We start from the raw sequence: 17,505 nt of genomic DNA, 5'->3' as shown, positions 1-17,505 counted from the left end.
CGGCGCGCTGCGGCCGCTGTCAGTCAGCGCGGCGGCGCCGGGACGCGCCGGGCGCAGCGAGCGCAGCGGAGCGGCCAGAGCGGCTCGGGCTCGGTCTGCGCCCTCCGGCCCGCCCGGCCCGGCCCGGCCCGCGGCGCCTCCATGGGCGCGATGCTGCTGCCGCTCGCCGTGCTGCCCTGCGCCTTGGTCCTGCTGCGAGCCGCAGGTACGGCCGGCCGCGCGGGGCGGGGGCGCGCCGCGAACAATGGGGTCGGGCGGACCCCGCGCGGAGCGCCGCTCGGCTGCGCGGAGGGGTGGCGGCGGCTCGACGAGGAGGGGGAGGAGGAATTGGGGCTGAGCTGGGCTGCGCTGCGCTGCCCCCGGGCCGGGTGGGTGCGCGGGGAGTGCGGACAATGGGCGCGCAGGGGATGCGCTGCCGCGGAGCGCTCGGTGCGCACGGTGAGGATGCTCCGGCGGCCGCCGCCCTCCGCCGGCCGGGCAGCGAGCGAGGGATGCGGTGGCCGTGGAGCGGGGGAATAATGAGAGGGGAAGGAGGAGAGGGAGAGGGGGAAAAAAAAAAAAAAAAGGAAAGGAAAAAAAGAAAAAAAGGAGGGGCGCGGGGCGCTGCCGTTGTGAGCGCGCGAGCGGAGCGGTGGCCCCGCCGTGGCCGCTCGGTGGCCGCCGGAGTCGCCACCGCCCGGATTCGGCAGCGGCAGGTGGGATGGAGCGGCCACACCTGCGCCGGCCCCGCCCCGATAGCATCCCTCCTGCGAGCTGCATCCCTGTACCATCCATGCCTGCTGCGAGCTGCATCCCTCCTGCAAGCTCCATCCATCCCTGTGCCTCCATCCCTCCTGTGAGCTCAATCCCTGTGCCTCTATCCCTCCTGTGAGCTCAATCCTTGTGCCTCCATCCCTCCTGTGAGCTGCATCCCTGTGCTGTCCGTTTCTCCTCCGGGATGCGTCCCTGTGCTGTCCGTCCGTGCCGGCGCTCCCCGGGGAGCGCTCCCGGAGCCGCGCACTGTTTGCTCCCTGTCCTGTCCCATCCCGCGCTCCTCATCCCCTTTTCCCCGTCCCTCGGGAGCATCCCGGCCCGGAGCAGGGCTGGCTGTGCCATCGCCACCTCGCAGTGTCACCGCGGCTGGCTGGCTCCCGGTGCCGTGTCCGTGTCCCCGGTGCCGTGTCCGTGTCCCCGCGGTCCCCGGCGCTGTCGCTGTGTCCTTGCCGCGTCCCATCCCTGCCCTGGCTCCATCCCCACCACCCCTCCCTTAAGCAATTTTTATCTCCTTAAGCAATTAGCGCTGCTGTGGCTCTCTGTGCTCTGGTGGTGACAGTCGCTGTCGCGGTGGACCAGTGCCACCAGCGTCCCCAAAATCCACCTGTTTACCATCAGCACGGCACCCGCGGCGAAGCGCTGCTGCTCAGCCTGTCTTTGATCAAAACCACGGTAGAGCAGCGCTTCTCGGAGGGTCTGTGCGGTGAAGGAGGGCTTGTGCTCCCTTCCCGGCATCTCCTCTCCGCATCTGGCCCGGCCACACCCTCCCATCCCCGCTCGGAGCCTGAGCTGCTCCTGCGACATCAGCCCTGACACATCCTCGCTGCCTTCCTCAGCTGTGCCAGGGCACAATGAAGCCCGTTGGTTTCGGGATTTTTTGTGGTTTTGGTTGGTTTTTTTTTTGGTTTTTTTTTTTTTTTTTCCGGGGGGAATAAATGGGAGTGAGCAAAAGAAAAATTATCTGCGTATCATCTGTTGCCCCACTCAAATGCATGTTTATCCAATAATAATAATTATGAATATGGAGACTGCCTAGGGAGCTGCACAGCTGGAACTGTTAAATCAGCATAAAATGGAGAACACAAAAACCAAATAAAATATTAAAAAGCTAGAACAAAGCAGCAGCAGTGTTTATGGTGAAAGCAGCAGCAAGCACATCCAGCTCTGCTTTCCACCCTGAATGATGCTCTAGTCTTGTACCTTCAGCAGCCTGTGATGGGGGAGAAGGAATTTTGCTTTGAAAGCTGTGGAGATGTCAGTGCAAGAGGGTGTTTTATTTATTTTTATTTATTTTATGATTGTGCTGCTAAAAAAAGCTGAAGCTTTCATATAAGAGGAGACAAGAGAGAGATATTTATCAGTGAGGAATCCCTGAGGAAACTGTTGTGTGAGCACAGCTGTGGGCTGGGTTCACAACCAAACCGTGTCTTTTATGTCTTTTTGAATAATTCCACATTTCGTGTGTATTCCCGTGGCCTGTGATAGTGATGATTTATTTAGTCTGCTGCAAAATTAAAACATTCTCCGATAATTTAGAAGCTGATTTATAGACACAGCAGATGGCTCCTCTCCTTTCATGTACATCCTGAGAACTGTGCTTTCCTAAAGAATAGAGAGGATTTTTTATCAACTTTATCCCCTTGACACATGAACTTGAAAATTCCCGACTTGACTCTTGAGCTGTTTTTTTTTTTGGTTTTTTTTTTTTTTTGTTTTTTTGTTTTGGGTCTTCGACGTGTGGGTTTAATCAGAGGATTTTTTAAGGACATTTAACACAAGAGTAACTTAATGAATACCCGGTTTTTTTAAGTGTTAAACGTTGTGGCTGCTCTCCAGGCTGAAAGTGCCTTCACTTTGCTTGGCTCCTCTCCAGAAATGTATTTTAAGGATAGACTGCTCTGCCTTGAGTACAAACGCTGGTTCCTCGTGGATAGAGAATACCATGGAGGGGTTTTTTGGGCGGTTTTCCTGTTTGTTTTGGGGTGGGAGGGCGATGCCATGGGTTTCCCCATGGGCTGCCAGGGAAGCAGAACCAATTTCTGGGGGAGGAGGAGGAGGAGGGGATCCTGCATCTGCTGCCATCAGTCTGCGAGGAGCAGAGGGATGGCTCGGGGAGGAGACAAAGCACACTTTATTTCCTCCTTTAAAAGCCCATCCTGCGGTTTTCCTCACTATTTTACACACCTGGTGACATGAAAAAGGCGCGGTCCTGATGTGTTTGTTTTGGGGTTTTTTTTTTTTGGTGGGTTTCTGGCAGCATCGGTTTTGCGGTTTATCCCGCATGGGATGGGTGCTGTGAACTTCCCCAAAACGCCTGGGAGAAGCTGCTCCCTTTGGAATTGTGTCGTGGCTTTTCTGCGGGGAATTCTGAGAAAGGTTCGAGGATCTGACGCTGCCACGGTGCGCTGGAAAGAGGATATTTATTTCTTTGTTTGTTTCCGATCCTGCCCCTTCCCAGGGCTGTGAAACGCGAGTAATTTGTAAATATCGGACTTTGAAAAGGACGAGGAAATAGAATGGTGTTTATAGACGGGGAGAATGGGAATAACTGGGCTGAGGGTGTGTCTGGCAGGGAACTACTGCTCCCGGCAGCTCCTGAATCCTGGATGGTTCTGTAGGAATTAACGTGTCCCTTTTCATCCTAACACTCCAAAAAAAAAAAAAAAAAAGCAAATAAAGCCACAAAAAAAAAAAAAAAAAAAAAAAAAAAAAAAGCCACCAGGCAAATAGATTTTCGAGCCATCCAAATCACAGGAGCAAATGTGAAGGTCAGCTCTGGGCTGGCTGTGGCTCCTTTTGTTTAGGAAAACACATTAGCATGGAGCAAAGGGCTGGCTGTGCACAGGGATGGAAATGAGCAGGGCTTGGCAGCAGGTCCTGGTGGGGAAATGCAGCTGCTCATTAGGATGGAGCCTTTTGAAGTGACCTGGGAGCCAAATGGCAGCTCCAGCCTTTGCTGGGGTTTTTTGGGGGATTTGGGGTTTGCAGTGTGCGTGGAATGGAGAGAAATAGGTGAAAAACAAGGGTAAAATTCAGGTTGAGATAAATGTGTGGCTTAAAGGTAATGAAATAAATGTATGATGTAAAATCCAGCACTTCCCTATACTGATATATTCTATATTGGTGTACTCCTGTATCCCTTTATTGATGTATATTCTGTATATATGGAAAGGCAGAGAATCCCTCTCCATAATGATGCCAGCAGATCCCAGACTTTCCAAGGATTGGTGACAGATACAGGATGGAGTCACCATCCCAGAAAATACCTGGAACTTGTGGGCAGGCTGAACACGGTGGTGGTGCAGGGTTCACAATGAGATTTGATGATTTAAAGGTCTTTTTCCAACCTTAGCGATGCTCTGGTTCCACAAAAAGCAATTCTAGAAGGAATTTCTTCATGGGAAGGGTTAAAGGGATTGGATTCCCCATCCCTGAGGTGTCCAAGGAATTGCTGGATGAGGTTGGAGGCTTTTTCAACCTCAGTGGATTCCATGGAAAACTTTATGCCAGAACACTCTGGGGTGTCCAGGGGAGGTGCTGATGCATTTTAAACCCCCAACCTGAAAATTTCTTCAGAGCTCTGCCTTCTGAGGTTGCTTTTGACCCAAGAATTTTTATACTGGAGGTTCTTCAGCTAAATTATTGGGAAAAAACGGAGAGCCCTGCGAGCTGCAGATCTGCAGGCAGCTGCTAGAAAAGCTGAATTTTGGGGGGCAGCACACAATGGGAGGTTTATCCTGCAAAGCAAGTGCAAATTGCTTTAAGATTCCTCTGAAGCAGCAGCAGCAGCAGCTGTGGGGTAGAGTCACATCGAGCTGTGCTTAAGAGCAGGGAGGGAATTATCCGAATTCTTCAAAGTGAATGATAATTAGGATGGAGATGTGGTGCTTGCAGCAGAAGTCACGGAGCCCTGTGGGGTTTGAACAAGAAGAAAATCAGGTGTTTGTGCCTGAAGATTAATGTCTCAACTTGGCTGTGCAGAAATAGAGCTGGGCTGGGGAAAAAGTAAAATTTGAGAAAAATTAAATAGATGCTGGGAAATCTGGACGTGAAGCAGAGAAAGAACCCAAGACACATCTCTTTATGCAAAACTTCTAAAACTTTAATACTTGTTTAAATCACCTCTGAACAGTTACACATATTTAGCATGAACACACACAAAGGGCAAAGCAGCAAAGTGTTTTCAGCCTCTGATAAGCAGAGCAAGAGCCTGAGAAATCACAGCACAGTCGCAGAAGAAAAAAAATATTTGCAGCAATATTTTTGTGAATGCTGTGGCAATATAACTGTGGTGGTTAAATTACCTAAAAAATTCCAATCCCTGCAGCCCTTTATGGTGCAGAAATTCCCTTTAGGCTGTGGCAGTAATGGGATAGTGGTGGGGTTGATCCATCCTCTATTTTCATCCCAGATCTTGTGACAGGACACGTGCAGGGGGTGTTGGGGAAATGGGAGTTGGCTGGTTCAGTGCAACCTGGGCAGAAAAACGTGGAAAAAAAAATGTTTGGGAAATCCGTGGAAATGGTTGATTTCTTAAAACAGGCAGCACATTTGGTTTGTTTTGAGTTTACATCACTTCACCGGGGTGTTGTTGGCCATTTAATGCATTTAAAGGAATTCCTGACTGCTTTAATTGTTGCAGAATTGTCAATCTCATCATGTCTTGGACAAAAATAGGAATATTTTCTTTATATAGCTGAGTTTTAAAGACTGTTAAATCCATTGGGTAGATCAGGGTGGGTATTTTCCACAATTTATTATTAAAATCAGGTTAATTTTCTGGAAATCCACCTGCTCCTCTGTTGAGGCCACGTTTGGAGTGCAGGGTCCAATTTTGGGCTCCCCAAAACCATCTGGATTTACTGCAGAGTCTGGAAGAGGAGCTGGAGGAGCATCCTTGGTGTGAGAAGCTGAGAGTGGAAGGAGAAGACTCGAGGGGATGTGGATAAATTCCTGCAGGGAAGGAGTGAAGACAGCCAGGAACTCCAGAACAAACTGGAATACAGCAAATCCTCTCTGAATCTGTGAAAACACCAAAATCCCTTTTTAAATTTTTTTTTTATCATTTTTTAAATTTATTTTTTGTTGGATGAATCCTGGAAAAGGTTGAGCCGAGAGATTGTGGATTCTCCATCCTTTCCCACCTCTACTATTATAAAAATAATTAGGATAGAAACTTATTTGAATATTTAATTGACTTTTCCTTCATGGTGATTATCACCCTTGAATCTTTAAGATAAACAAGAATGTTAATTGTTTGTTGCTGGTTTATGGTTAATTAGAATTTGCCACATTGATTAATTTGAAATATGACTCCAAAGACGTGAATGGGAGTGTGTAAATCTGTGTACAGAGATGGGAATTGTGTGAAATAAAGGGTTAAAGGAAGAAATGAGCCAGGAAAACATTCAGGTCACATTTTGGGCAGAATTTGGCCTGAATCAGTGCTTGAAATTCAAGGTCCTTTGCAGAGGAGAGCCCTGGCTGAGCTGGGGAGTTGAGCAGATGATAAATGATGAAATAAAGATTTTAGACAGTGAAAATAGCAAATTGTTGCCTCCCAGTTTGAATGGGCTTTTCCAGATGTTTGATATCTCTTGTCCCAAAAACAACTGGATAAAAAACCACTTTAAATGTTACTGCAGCTGCAGTAGAGACCTGCAGGATTTAGTGAATTGTCCCTGAATCAAACTGTAGGATTGTAAATGTCATTAATTTACAAAAAACACCCCAAACATTTGTTTAGAGTGCAGTTCTCTGCACAGGATCCAAATTCAGTTCTTTTTACACTGAAGATTGACGTGCACTGAGCACTCAGAAAACTCCAATCCCGTTTTTGTGGGTTTATTTTTGGGTGGTGTTTTGAGTTTTTATTTGGTGATGTTTTGGTTTTTGTTGTTTTTTTTGGTGGTGGTTTGAGGGTTTTTTGGTGGGTTTTTTTTTTTGGTGGTGTTTTGGGGGTTTTTTTGGTGGTGGTTTGAGGTTTTTTTGGTGGTTTTTTTTTGGTGGTGTTTTGGGGGTTTTTTTGGTGGTGGTTAGAGGTTTTTTTGGTGTTTTTTTTTGGTGGTGTTTGCACAATATTGTCAGATTGGGCATTGGTGAGTGAGTGGGGGCAGCCCAGGCTGGGGATGCTCCTGCAGCTCCTCAGCCTGTTCATCACCCTCTCAAAGGCTCTGCCTGCAAAAGGTGTTTATTCCATTTATTCCATTTATTCAATTTATCCCATTTATCCCATTTATTCCATATATTCCTGCAGAATCCTGGCAGTGTTTGGGCAAGGACAGCCCAGCTCTGCTCCTCTCCTGCCAAATATTCCCAGTGGAACCCACAAATCCCCCAATTTCCAGGGAGGTTGGGTGTGAAATAAAATGAAATATTGGCCAAATGTTCTGTGAGTTTGCCTTTTGGGCAGCTTGGGGAAGGGGAAATGTCAGATGGGGTGAATTGGGAATAACAGAATTCCTCTGGTTTTGTTTGGTAACTTCAGCTGCTGCTCTGGGGCAGGGTGGGGTGAGGTGTTCATGAGCTGTGCTGTGTGAAAAAATATTAAAAAAACATGTATAAAAAATATATAATATATAGAATACAGTAATAAATAATAAATAAAATAATATAAAATATATAAAAATATATATTAAAAAATCCTGGATCCTTTTCTTTGTACAAGTCATATAAACAAAAATAAATAAATAATGTAAAATAGTAATAAATAAATAAATTTAAATATAAAAAAATATTTTGACGTATTTTAAAAAATCCTGCATCCTTTTCTTTGTACAAGTCATGCAAGCAAAAATATAAATAAATGAAATAAAATGATAATAAATAAAATAAAAATTTAAATAAATATTTAAATTTTTTTTAAAAATCCTGGATCCTTTTCTTTGTACAAGTCTCAAAAATCCCCTCAGATATTGAAACATGGACTTCAGTGAGATGCTCCAATGGGTGATAAATTGATATTCTGAAGGAGAAAGTAGCCAGATTGAAAAAAAAAATTACATATATATAAATAAATACAGATTTACATACAAATGTGCTAGTACAGGATAGTGGGAACTGTATTTTATTACAATGAGTGGGAGAATTGGGCTGCAAATTCTCATTGTGAATCGTCACTGATCAGTGAAAACTGATCCTGCTTGTGCTGAGGAAAGAAAAATCTGCATTTCAGACAAGCAGCATCCCTGTGCTCCCCAAATCCAGAGCTGCTCTCCTGGCTTTGTGTTTCATCAATTTTATTGAGCTGTTTGCTGCAGTCCTTGGTGTCTCTTTGCTTCTGCTTTTCCTCCTTTGATCAACTCCTTGGGCACATTTTCTTACACTCGATTTTTTTTTTTTTGGTTGTTCTGCCAGAAAACTGGCAAAAACCAAAACAAACCGAAAAAGCTGAAAACTGGCAGAGAGTTCCCTCTTAGTGTGAATTTCAGGAGTTATTCTGCAGTTTTGTAAAGCGGGTTCCAAACAGGGATCCAGGGAGCTCAGAAAGCTCTGGGTGATGATGATGATGATGATGAGAATGATGATGGTGATGGTGATGATGAGGATGATGATGGTGGTGATGGTGATGATGATGGTGATGATGATGGTGGTGATGGTGATGATGATGATGATGATGAGGATGGTGATGGTGGTGATGATGATGATGATGGTGGTGATGGTGATGATGATGATGGTGATGGTGATGATGAGGATGATGATGGTGGTGATGATGACGGTGGTGATGATGGTGATGGTGATGATGGTGATGTTGGTGATGATGACGGTGATGAGGATGATGGTGATGATGATGATGATGATGAGGATGGTGATGATGATGGTGATGGTGATGAGGATGATGATGGTGATGGTGATGATGATGATGGTGATGATGGTGATGATGGTGATGATGATGGTGATGATGGTGATGATGATGGTGATGGTGATGATGATGATGGTGGTGATGATGGTGGTGATGGTGATGATGATGGTGATGGTGATGGTGATGAGGATGATGATGATGTCCAGCCTGGTTTTAACCTGGCCAGTTTTTTGTGACAGTCAATCACTGGATGGAGCTCTTGGTGTGCTCACTGTTGTTCTCTGCACTCACCATTTTGTTTTCAGGGTGTTTTTGTAGGAACATGAGGGATTTTTGTGTGATTTGGTGATGCTGTTGGGGCAGCAAGACAGGGAGAGTGTTTGTCTGCTGGATGTTCATTTTGCTGTATTTTAGGGGGAATTGTTGGGTTGATGTGTGGATGTTTTGGGGGGATTTTGGGGGTAGCAGAGCTTTGCCTGTGGCACTGCAGGCAGAAGGAAACCCCAAAGCAGCCATGCCAAATTCCCATTTATTTCCATATAATCCCACATACTTGCAGGATTTAGAGATGAAGTGTGGCAGGAAATACCAAATGCAACCAATGCTGGGATTTCCCTTTAGTGACAACCTCCAGGTTGTTTTTATCTCATTAATATTAATTTTTATCTCATTAATATTAATTGTTTTATCTCATTAATATTAATTGTGTGCAAGGTGAGGCACTGTTCTGATAAACCAGTCAGAGCCCACCTGGGTGTGCTTTAAAACCTCAAAATACCCATTTTAAACCTTTGAAATTTATTCACGTGCAGTCCAGGATCCAATGAGCAAAATGCCAACTCATTATTGGCTAATTATGACATCTGAGGACTTAATTTTGCATTTTTCACTGCGTTAACACATTTGTGTGTGGCTTTTTATTAAAAATACAACCAACAGCTGCGTGGCCAAAGAGTTTCTTCAGTTCTTGAGAGGCTGCAGGATGAAAAGAGCAGAGCTGGGAGTGTGCTGCAGTTTGTTTGCAGCAGATAATCCCCCCAAGTGCAGCAGGAATTACTGCACACTCCCTAAATCCTCCTGCACTTTAATCTCTCCATGATCTCTGGGAAGGAAGGAGAGAAGCTGGGATACACAAAGGGGATAAAAATGTGTAAATTTTTTTTTTTTAAAGTGTATATATTTATTTTTATTTTATTTCTTTTAGACAACCTGGAACAAGTTGAGTTTTTTGTTTTTTTGTTTTTTTTTTGTATAAGAAGAACTGCAGCATCAGAGATTTAATTTCATGTTGATTCACTTCTGGCTTTGCCATTGTATCTTATTTGCGGATGGGTTTTGGCTGTTTTGCTCTCTTAATTTTCCTGCATTTCTCTGTAAAATGAATATTTCATGAAACACAAGCAAACTTGGAGCAGTTTGTGCTGCATGGGCAAAAATGGTGCTGCAGTGGTTGGTTGTGGTTTTAATTTCCCACTTCAGGCTAGCAGGAAATACTGTGAAATACTTCAGTTTAATAGAATAAAAGTTATTTTTTTGTCTAGAAATGGGTACTTCTGTTGGTAGGATGCTTTTATTCCTGGTTAAAAAAAAAGAAAAAAAGGTGTGTTAGTGTGGTTTTTGTGGTCATGCTGATGTGCAGTTTGGTTTTGCATGAGGAGGGAAATCCTGCTTTTATCCAGGCAGGAATTTTTCTCACCTGCTCACAATTCCTGAAGGATCCCTGTGAAAATTCCAAATGAGTAAAGATCAGTGTAAATCTGCACAAGGGCCATTTATTTTTAAATAAACGACTTGTGCTGACTTTTCTTACACCCAGTGAAAAAAACAGGGTTTTAATTGAAAGAGAATTTTTATTTTTTTCCCCCACCCAGGCCCTGCCTCGCTGCTCACACTGCAATTAATGTGACCTGCTGCTCATTAATGGTTTGCTGTGGGTGGGGAGGGAAAAAACAGCAAATTCATACCAGCAGTGCTCTTTTCCTTGCTGGATGCTCTCAGCTCTGCTGAAGGGGGAAGGTTTTAACCAATCTGTCAACATTTTGTGCTGTTTCACACTTAGCTTCTGTTGCTAGAGCAAAAATCTCCTTTGCAAACCTCCACATCATCAGCAGAGCATTGAGCAAACCCAGTCTGAGATTTTTTATTTTTTATTTTTTTTTCACTCAGTCTCTCTTCCAGGAGAAAACTGCACTTCAAAGCCTTTGAATTGAGCTCTTTTTTTTTTTTTCAAGCACACATTTTCTGCAGCAGCTTTTCCCATTCTTGTGCTGAGGAGCTGTTGAATATTCCAGGTGAAAAGGAGCTCTTGGAGCAGTCCCTGGAGTGTGTTTGCCTTGGGTTTTTTCTGTTCTGGGCAAACACACTTCAGCTATTTCTGCTTTTATCGGAGGCAGAAGTTGGTGTTTGCTGATAAAACAATAGTAGGAATGAATGCTTTAATCACAAGCTTGTGGCTTGGCATTATTTTAATGTGAAAATAATACCCTGTGGGAGATGGGAGAATCAAAAATCTGTCCTTTGGGGCAGTCTCTGGTAGTGCTATCTAATACCAACAAATTAAAGCTTTTTTTGGGTTTTTAATACCTGTGTGCTTCAGCTTCTGATAACCTGTCTCCATTTTAGTTCCTTTTACCTGTTAATCAGTTCCTTTTAATTTACTTGTTTAATTTACCTTTTAATTCAGTTCCTTTTTACCTGAGAAAAGGCTGAATGTGCCAGTTACCTGCAGGTGAAAGTCCCACATTTTGAAATCCCCGTTATTTTTATTAAAATAAACCATTTTTATGAGAAATTCTTGCTTTTTGAGACTGGATCTAGATTGAAATGAAAGCACAAAGCCATTGTGGATCATTTTTGTTGAGCTTAGCCCTGAATTTCAGCCTCTGGTTTGTAGGCAGGTGATCAGTGCCTTATTCCAAGGAGTTGGTTTGTTTTTTGTTTTTTTTTTTTTTTTATCAATCTAAATTAGTCCTCGAGATAAAAATAGCAAATCCCACCCTCCTGGTTTGGGGTGTTGAGACCCTGCATTATTGATGGATCCCTGCAGTGTCCAGATTTATTGTGTGCCATTTATTATTTAGTGGCACACGCAGAATTCTGCATTAAAGCATTAAGGGAACAAAAGACAAAGGTATTTTCTTATCAGCTGAGGGGTTCTCTTATCTCCTTTCCCTTGAAGATTGCAGTGGTGGGAGCAGAGGAATTCAGCTGGAGTGGTGAGTGGAAGCAGTGCTGCTGATTCCCGTGGAATTTAGCACTTTAAATGGATTAGAACTAAAAATATCCCAGCCTGGCATTGCGTCAGAGGCAGGAGCCCTTCAGAGGATCTGCATTTCCATCTTTGATGGCAATTTCCAAAGATTGGGGCTAAGTGGGAGCCCTGTGAAGGGAAGGAGTAGCAGCGTTGGGAATAATTGTAAATTCTTGTCAGTTGAATGTTCCTGGGGGTTGCTGAAGTAGGAGCCCACAAAAGCAGGATTTGGGAACAAAAAAGTGATTTTTGTTGCAGACAGGGTGTGGAATTCTCTCCTTGCACAGGTGGAAGTCTTAATAGGAATAAGTTTGTGACTTTGGGTTGGGATCTTGCAGCATCTGGTCCACACCTTGTTGGTCAATTCTGCTGCCAATTAATTCACTCGCAGCTCTTATTTTGGGTTTTTTGTTAATAATGGTGTGTGAACACTGCATTAGATGCACTCCTTATAATCCCAAAAAGCAGAGATGGCATTTAACAATGGAAAGGGAAATAATCACATTTTGTGCTTATCTAAAAGCCTGGGGTTCCACTGCCACAGAGGAGAGGACTTGGATTGAACCTGTGGCGTGTGCTCCTGGTTTGTTTGGGCAAATTTGACTTTTCTGGAGCAGTGGAATGATCCCAGTGCCCTTGTAGAGGGGCTGAACCAGAGCAATGCAGAACCCCACAGTGCTGATTGGGGAGCTTTTAATGAAATGTGGTGGTACCACCCCCTTGAACATCCTCCTGCATTATTAGTCCTGAACTGCTGGAAAATCCCAATAAATCAATGCAGGCATTTTCCCCCTTGTACTGAATGTCTCTGTGGATTTTTGGCTCACATTTCCTGTGGCACACTCAGGAGCTCTAAAGGTGAGTTCCTGCAGATGCTGGAGATGTGTCCTGGGCTCCAGGTGCTGGTCCTGCAGCTCTGGGGGAGGTGAGGGGAGCTGAGGTGCAGTTTGATGGATCAGCTGCCTGCACTGCAGGGAAGGCTCTTGGACAGGTTGTAAATTCAGGACAGGTAAGATTTGGAAGCTGTGGTCCAGGTTAACATTTTGGACTCCACTAGATGGCACTGATTTATTGTGCTGTTGATAAAAAGCCATCAGATGCAGTGGGAGAGTTTTATTTTTTGAACTGGGGCCATAAAGGAGGTGATGAGGATGCTCAGTGTTTATTTATCTGTTTGTCTGCTGGGTGTATTGAGAGTTTTTCATGACTTCTTGCTCCTGCAGTGGAATTTTGGATGGGGTAGGCCATTCATGAGTATATCTTCTAAATATTTAGCCCTGGGAAGACATCTCTAAATAAATACCTGGTTTTTCTTATCCTCTTTGTGTGAACATCCTCTGTTGCTGGAGGAAGAAGCTGAGCCAGTGCAGGCAGCTGGGTTTGCCATAATTGTGTCTCCAACCATCCCAGAATCCAGGATAAATATAAATTCTTTCATTTCTGATGAGCAAAGAGTATTCCTGGTGGGTTACAGTCACCCAGTGCCAGTTCTGGTTATCACCAAGGGGATTTCAGTGTGCTGCTGCTGGAGGCTGTGAGCAAACATTGAATTATTCCAGCTCAGGGGCAGAAAAGACCATGAGAGTTCTTTTGGTAAATCTGGTGCCCAGATTCTCCCCAGGACCTTCTGTGTCCTGCTTTAGTTATGCCAGGGATCTGAAATTCCACCTCTCCTGGTTTTTCACCCCAGAGCTCACGGAGCAGAAGATGTTCTGCTCAGCCTTTAGGATGCTCCACGAGGATAAAACCTGCAATAAAGCTCTTTCCCACCTTGTTTTCCTCCTCTGATCTCCTTTTCCTCACAGCTGAGCCGTGCTGCAGTTTGGCCTCACTTGACTCCAGCACTCGTGGGTGTTTTAATCTGTTTTTTTTTTAAATTCATCACGAGAGAAGTTGTTCCTACAGAGCTCTCCCCAAATTAAAGCCTGGCTCTTCCCTTGCCTTCCTTGCAAGGGGTTTGGAATTAAATGGTTTTCCAAGGAGATCAGCCTCGTTTTTCCACTGGAAAGATGTTTTTCCTGCCTGGCCCATGATTGGAGGGATAAAACCTTTCAGATAAATACAGCAGCAACTCCAGAACTCAGCATTTTGGAGATGCTGCTGCTTCTTTCAACTGTGCTTTTTGGGGCTGTGTGAGGGGTTTCTGCAGCCCTGTGCATCCCCTGGGGAATTTGTGTTCCCCCTCTCCAAAAGCTGCCTGGAGATGTTGGTTTCTTGGTGTTTTTCCCTTCTCTCCTGCTGGAGAATCAGCTGTGGGATCCTTCCTGTGACATTGAAAGTGTTGGTTTTTCTAAGTCTCTTTTTTTTCCTTTATTTTATTTTTTTTCTTTTTGACACCGTGAATTTTTACATAATTTTATGAATGTAACCCTTGGTGAAGCAATATTAGGTGATGTGTCCTGGCTTTGAATTAATTCCTAATGCCATTGTTTCCTAACTCCGTGATTTATATCTATTCCATTTAATTCTGGGATTTATGCATTATTCATCCTTAATTCCATTATTTCCTGACTTTTTCCTGCAGCCTTTTTTTTTTTTTATTATAATTATTATTCATTTTCTGAACATTTGTCTCTTGTTTGCTGCATACTGAAGTTTTGATATTCCTGGATAAATGGATTATTAATACATTGATCACGGGCAGTGCTTGGGAACAGCCTGGATCTCACAGATCTGATTTAAAATCCCCCAAAAATGGGAGATTCACTGGAGTGTGCCCAGGGTTGTTGGATTTGTGCTGGTGGAGAACCAGTCCAGGCTGGCTGGGGACTCCAGGCACTGTTTGCTGTTCTGTTTTCCAGCACAGAAGGTGGAATAGTAATTTATTATCTGACATTCTTGTAAAACAGATGGAAACCACTCTGCTTGTGAATTTGCAAGGGAAAGGATTCTGGGAGCAGGCTTTGCATATGTCCTTCCCCCCTTGGTTTTTTTTGCATGCTTAAAAACAACAATGAAATCATTCCTTGCTGTTGGAAGGGAGCTTGTGTGGTGTTGCCACTCCTGCTGTTGAGATGGATAAAAACTCCCCAAACCATCCCCCTGAACGTGGGGAAAGGATGGAAGAAATGGGAATAAATTAGCAGCTGAGGAGTACAATGAGCTCTGCGAGTTCTGCTTGGTTCTCATGCCACATTTGCATTTTTTACTGGAGAAAAAAAAAACCCTCTCGGTTGGATATAACGATCTGGTGAAGAAAGGAGATGTTAAGGCTACAAACATCTAATTAAAAAGGAGCAGGTGAATAAATGGCTCAGGATCAGCGAGCAGTGAACGTGCCCTTTGCAGCATGACATGTTTGTGTTGCAGTTTGCCTTTGTTTGTGTCTTTCTTTTTCTTTTTTTATTTTTTTTTTTTCAAGAGGGCAATTAATTAACTTGTTTCTTTGTTTTGGTGGGGTTTTATTTTTGCCTTTAGCGAGTTTCACACCAGGGAGTTGTCACCCTGCGAAGATAAGAAAGGGGCTGTGGGTTAGGGAGGGGTGGATAAGAGCACTTGGGAATTAGGATTTTGCTGATGGGCATTCATCTCTGGGTGTGCCCTGTGCTGTCCTGGCACTGCACAGGTTCCTAAAACACTCGGGTTATTCAGAAACAGCAGCGAGTGTTTGTGGCTGGAGCTTGCAAAACAAAAAGGCTGGAGAAGGCAGTGGAAGAATCAGACAGATGGGTACTTAACCTAAATCCCCTGAATTCCCTGGGGACACCTGGCCCAGGCTGCTGGGAGGTGTGTGAGAGCTCTGTTCCATGTCCAGGGTTATGTGAGATGTCCCTCTGGAGGGGAAAAACCTGCTGCCAGCATCAGGAGATGGCACCAAGGATCTGCTGGGCCTGGGGAATCCAGCAGAAACCTGCTTGGCTGGGAAATTTCCATTTACAGCTTTGCTTGCAGCTCCAGGGCATGTTTGGGTTTCCCTTCTAAATTAAAAAAAACCACCAAGCCAAACATGACATGAACGGTGGCTGTAGATAACTAGGAAACTCACATCCATGTTTCAACAGTGCATTCCCTTTTTTATATCAACCACTTGTATCCATCAATCTCATTTTTAGTGTATTTTCACCATCTGGGTGTTATTTCTGATCTTTGTAGCTCTGCCTTTTCTGCATCATAGCAGGATCTATTATCTCTGAATTTCATCCCTGAATTTCTTCCTGTGTTGCCTGGAGGAGGCAGGAAAAAAAAAAAAAAAAAAAAAAGGGAGATGCCAGTGCAGTGATTCCCCATGAAAAGGAGCAGCTCCTGGCTGATCCTCTGCAGGTTCCTGCTGCAGGATCAGAAAATCCCGTTCTAAATCCTGGTGCCACTGCCAATCCATCAGAGCAGGCGTGTTCCTTGTTCTGGTGCCCATTAGGAGCAGCTGCATGCTGGACTTTGATGTCTCAGCAGGACAATGGGGTCACTGTTGCAGCTCCAAACTGCTTTTCCTCGCTGTTCTCTTTGTTTCGGGGCTCTGGGAGTGGGGAAGACGTGAGGGGCAACACGAGATGTAAAAATGCCTGGCAGGAAATTGCTCCCAAATGGCATCACTGGAACGTCAGGATTTTAGCGGGGATGCGCTTGGAAGGCGGCAGAATTTTAATGCTGGCAGAGAAATGAGGATGAAGGGGGAAATTGTCCTCATTGAAGAGGGGAAAATCCAGCTTGAGTCAGAGCAAAGTGTAATTAAGGGGGAGAAAACTTGTGGCGTAGATGGAGAGAGCTGAGAGATTGCAGGAGGAGTTCTTGCGCACAAGTGAAATTTATCTGTTTCTGTCTGGTTTTCCTGGAGAACGTGCCCACGTTTTCCTGGGGTATTTTATGAAGTGGACACACAGAAATTTTGGGTAATTCCCTCCCGACTTGTGCTGCGAAGGAGGCGTCTCTGTGCAGGAAATTTGAATTTTTGCGAAGTGAGTTACTTTAAAACCAGCAAGAAAAGCAGAGGTGGAAGATCCTTGTGTTTGTGAGGAAGAGCAAATTGGGAGGGATGGAGATGGGGATGGGGTGACAGAGGCACCATCCCAGTGGTTTGGGTTAAGAATTGGTGTAAAATAGCACTAAAAGATGTTTCTTTCTCTTCTCTCCCCAAAATCTCCCATTATTTGCCACATACACCCCAAACCTGAGGCTCATTAAAGTTCAGAGTTCCAATCTAATTTCTATTTTCCCCATAATTCTGTGTCAGGATCCCAGTGAGTCACCTTCTCCGAGGGCTTTTTGTTGCTGTTCACTAAATGACAGAAGTGACTGAATTCCTGCTTCCAGGCATGTAGGAGATCCCACATTTCTGGTGCCATCTGTTACCAAACTTTGCGGGTTTTGTTTTTCCCAGTTTGCAGCAATTTGAGGGAGAGTAGGGGAAATAGAGCAGGTGATTAAAAGGAGAATTCAAGTGATGCAAAACATTGGTGTAATGACCAGGAAAAGAAAAATTTCTGCTGTGGGGTTTTAGTAAAAAACCAGTTTTACTGAGATATTCTGACACAACCTGCAGGTCACTCCCTGTATTCACCCTGTCATGAACCAATTTGGAATTTATTTCTTTATTTTCAATTGTGTCTCGCTGTAATTGCAGCTCATTATCTGTGTTGTGATGAAGCCAGGGGTGAGGATGTCCCCGGAGGTGCTGGCTGATAACAAAAATCACCTTGCATGTCAGCTCAGAGTCCCAGAGTGCATTTTTTAATGAGCTCACCCCGTGGAAAGATCCATTGTTCCC

General features: G+C 44.5%; 1 protein-coding gene across 7 annotated transcripts in view; it reads left to right on the top strand.

The window, feature by feature from the left end:
• Positions 1-6: 6 nt before the first annotated feature.
• NCAM1 (neural cell adhesion molecule 1) overlaps positions 7-17,505 on the top strand; it is an 86,359-nt gene continuing 68,860 nt past the window's right edge. For all 7 annotated transcript variants that reach the window (XM_079326893.1, XM_079326894.1, XM_079326892.1 and 4 more), the window contains exon 1: positions 7-205. In XM_079326893.1, coding sequence (XP_079183019.1) covers positions 142-205 — 64 coding nt within the window. In that variant the 5' untranslated portion in view covers positions 7-141. The remainder of the gene's footprint in view (positions 206-17,505) is intronic.

The sequence above is a fragment of the Erithacus rubecula genome (assembly GCF_903797595.1).
Source record: "Erithacus rubecula genome assembly, chromosome: 25".
NCBI lineage: Eukaryota > Metazoa > Chordata > Aves > Passeriformes > Muscicapidae > Erithacus > Erithacus rubecula.
This window is presented reverse-complemented; position numbering and strand designations above follow the sequence as displayed.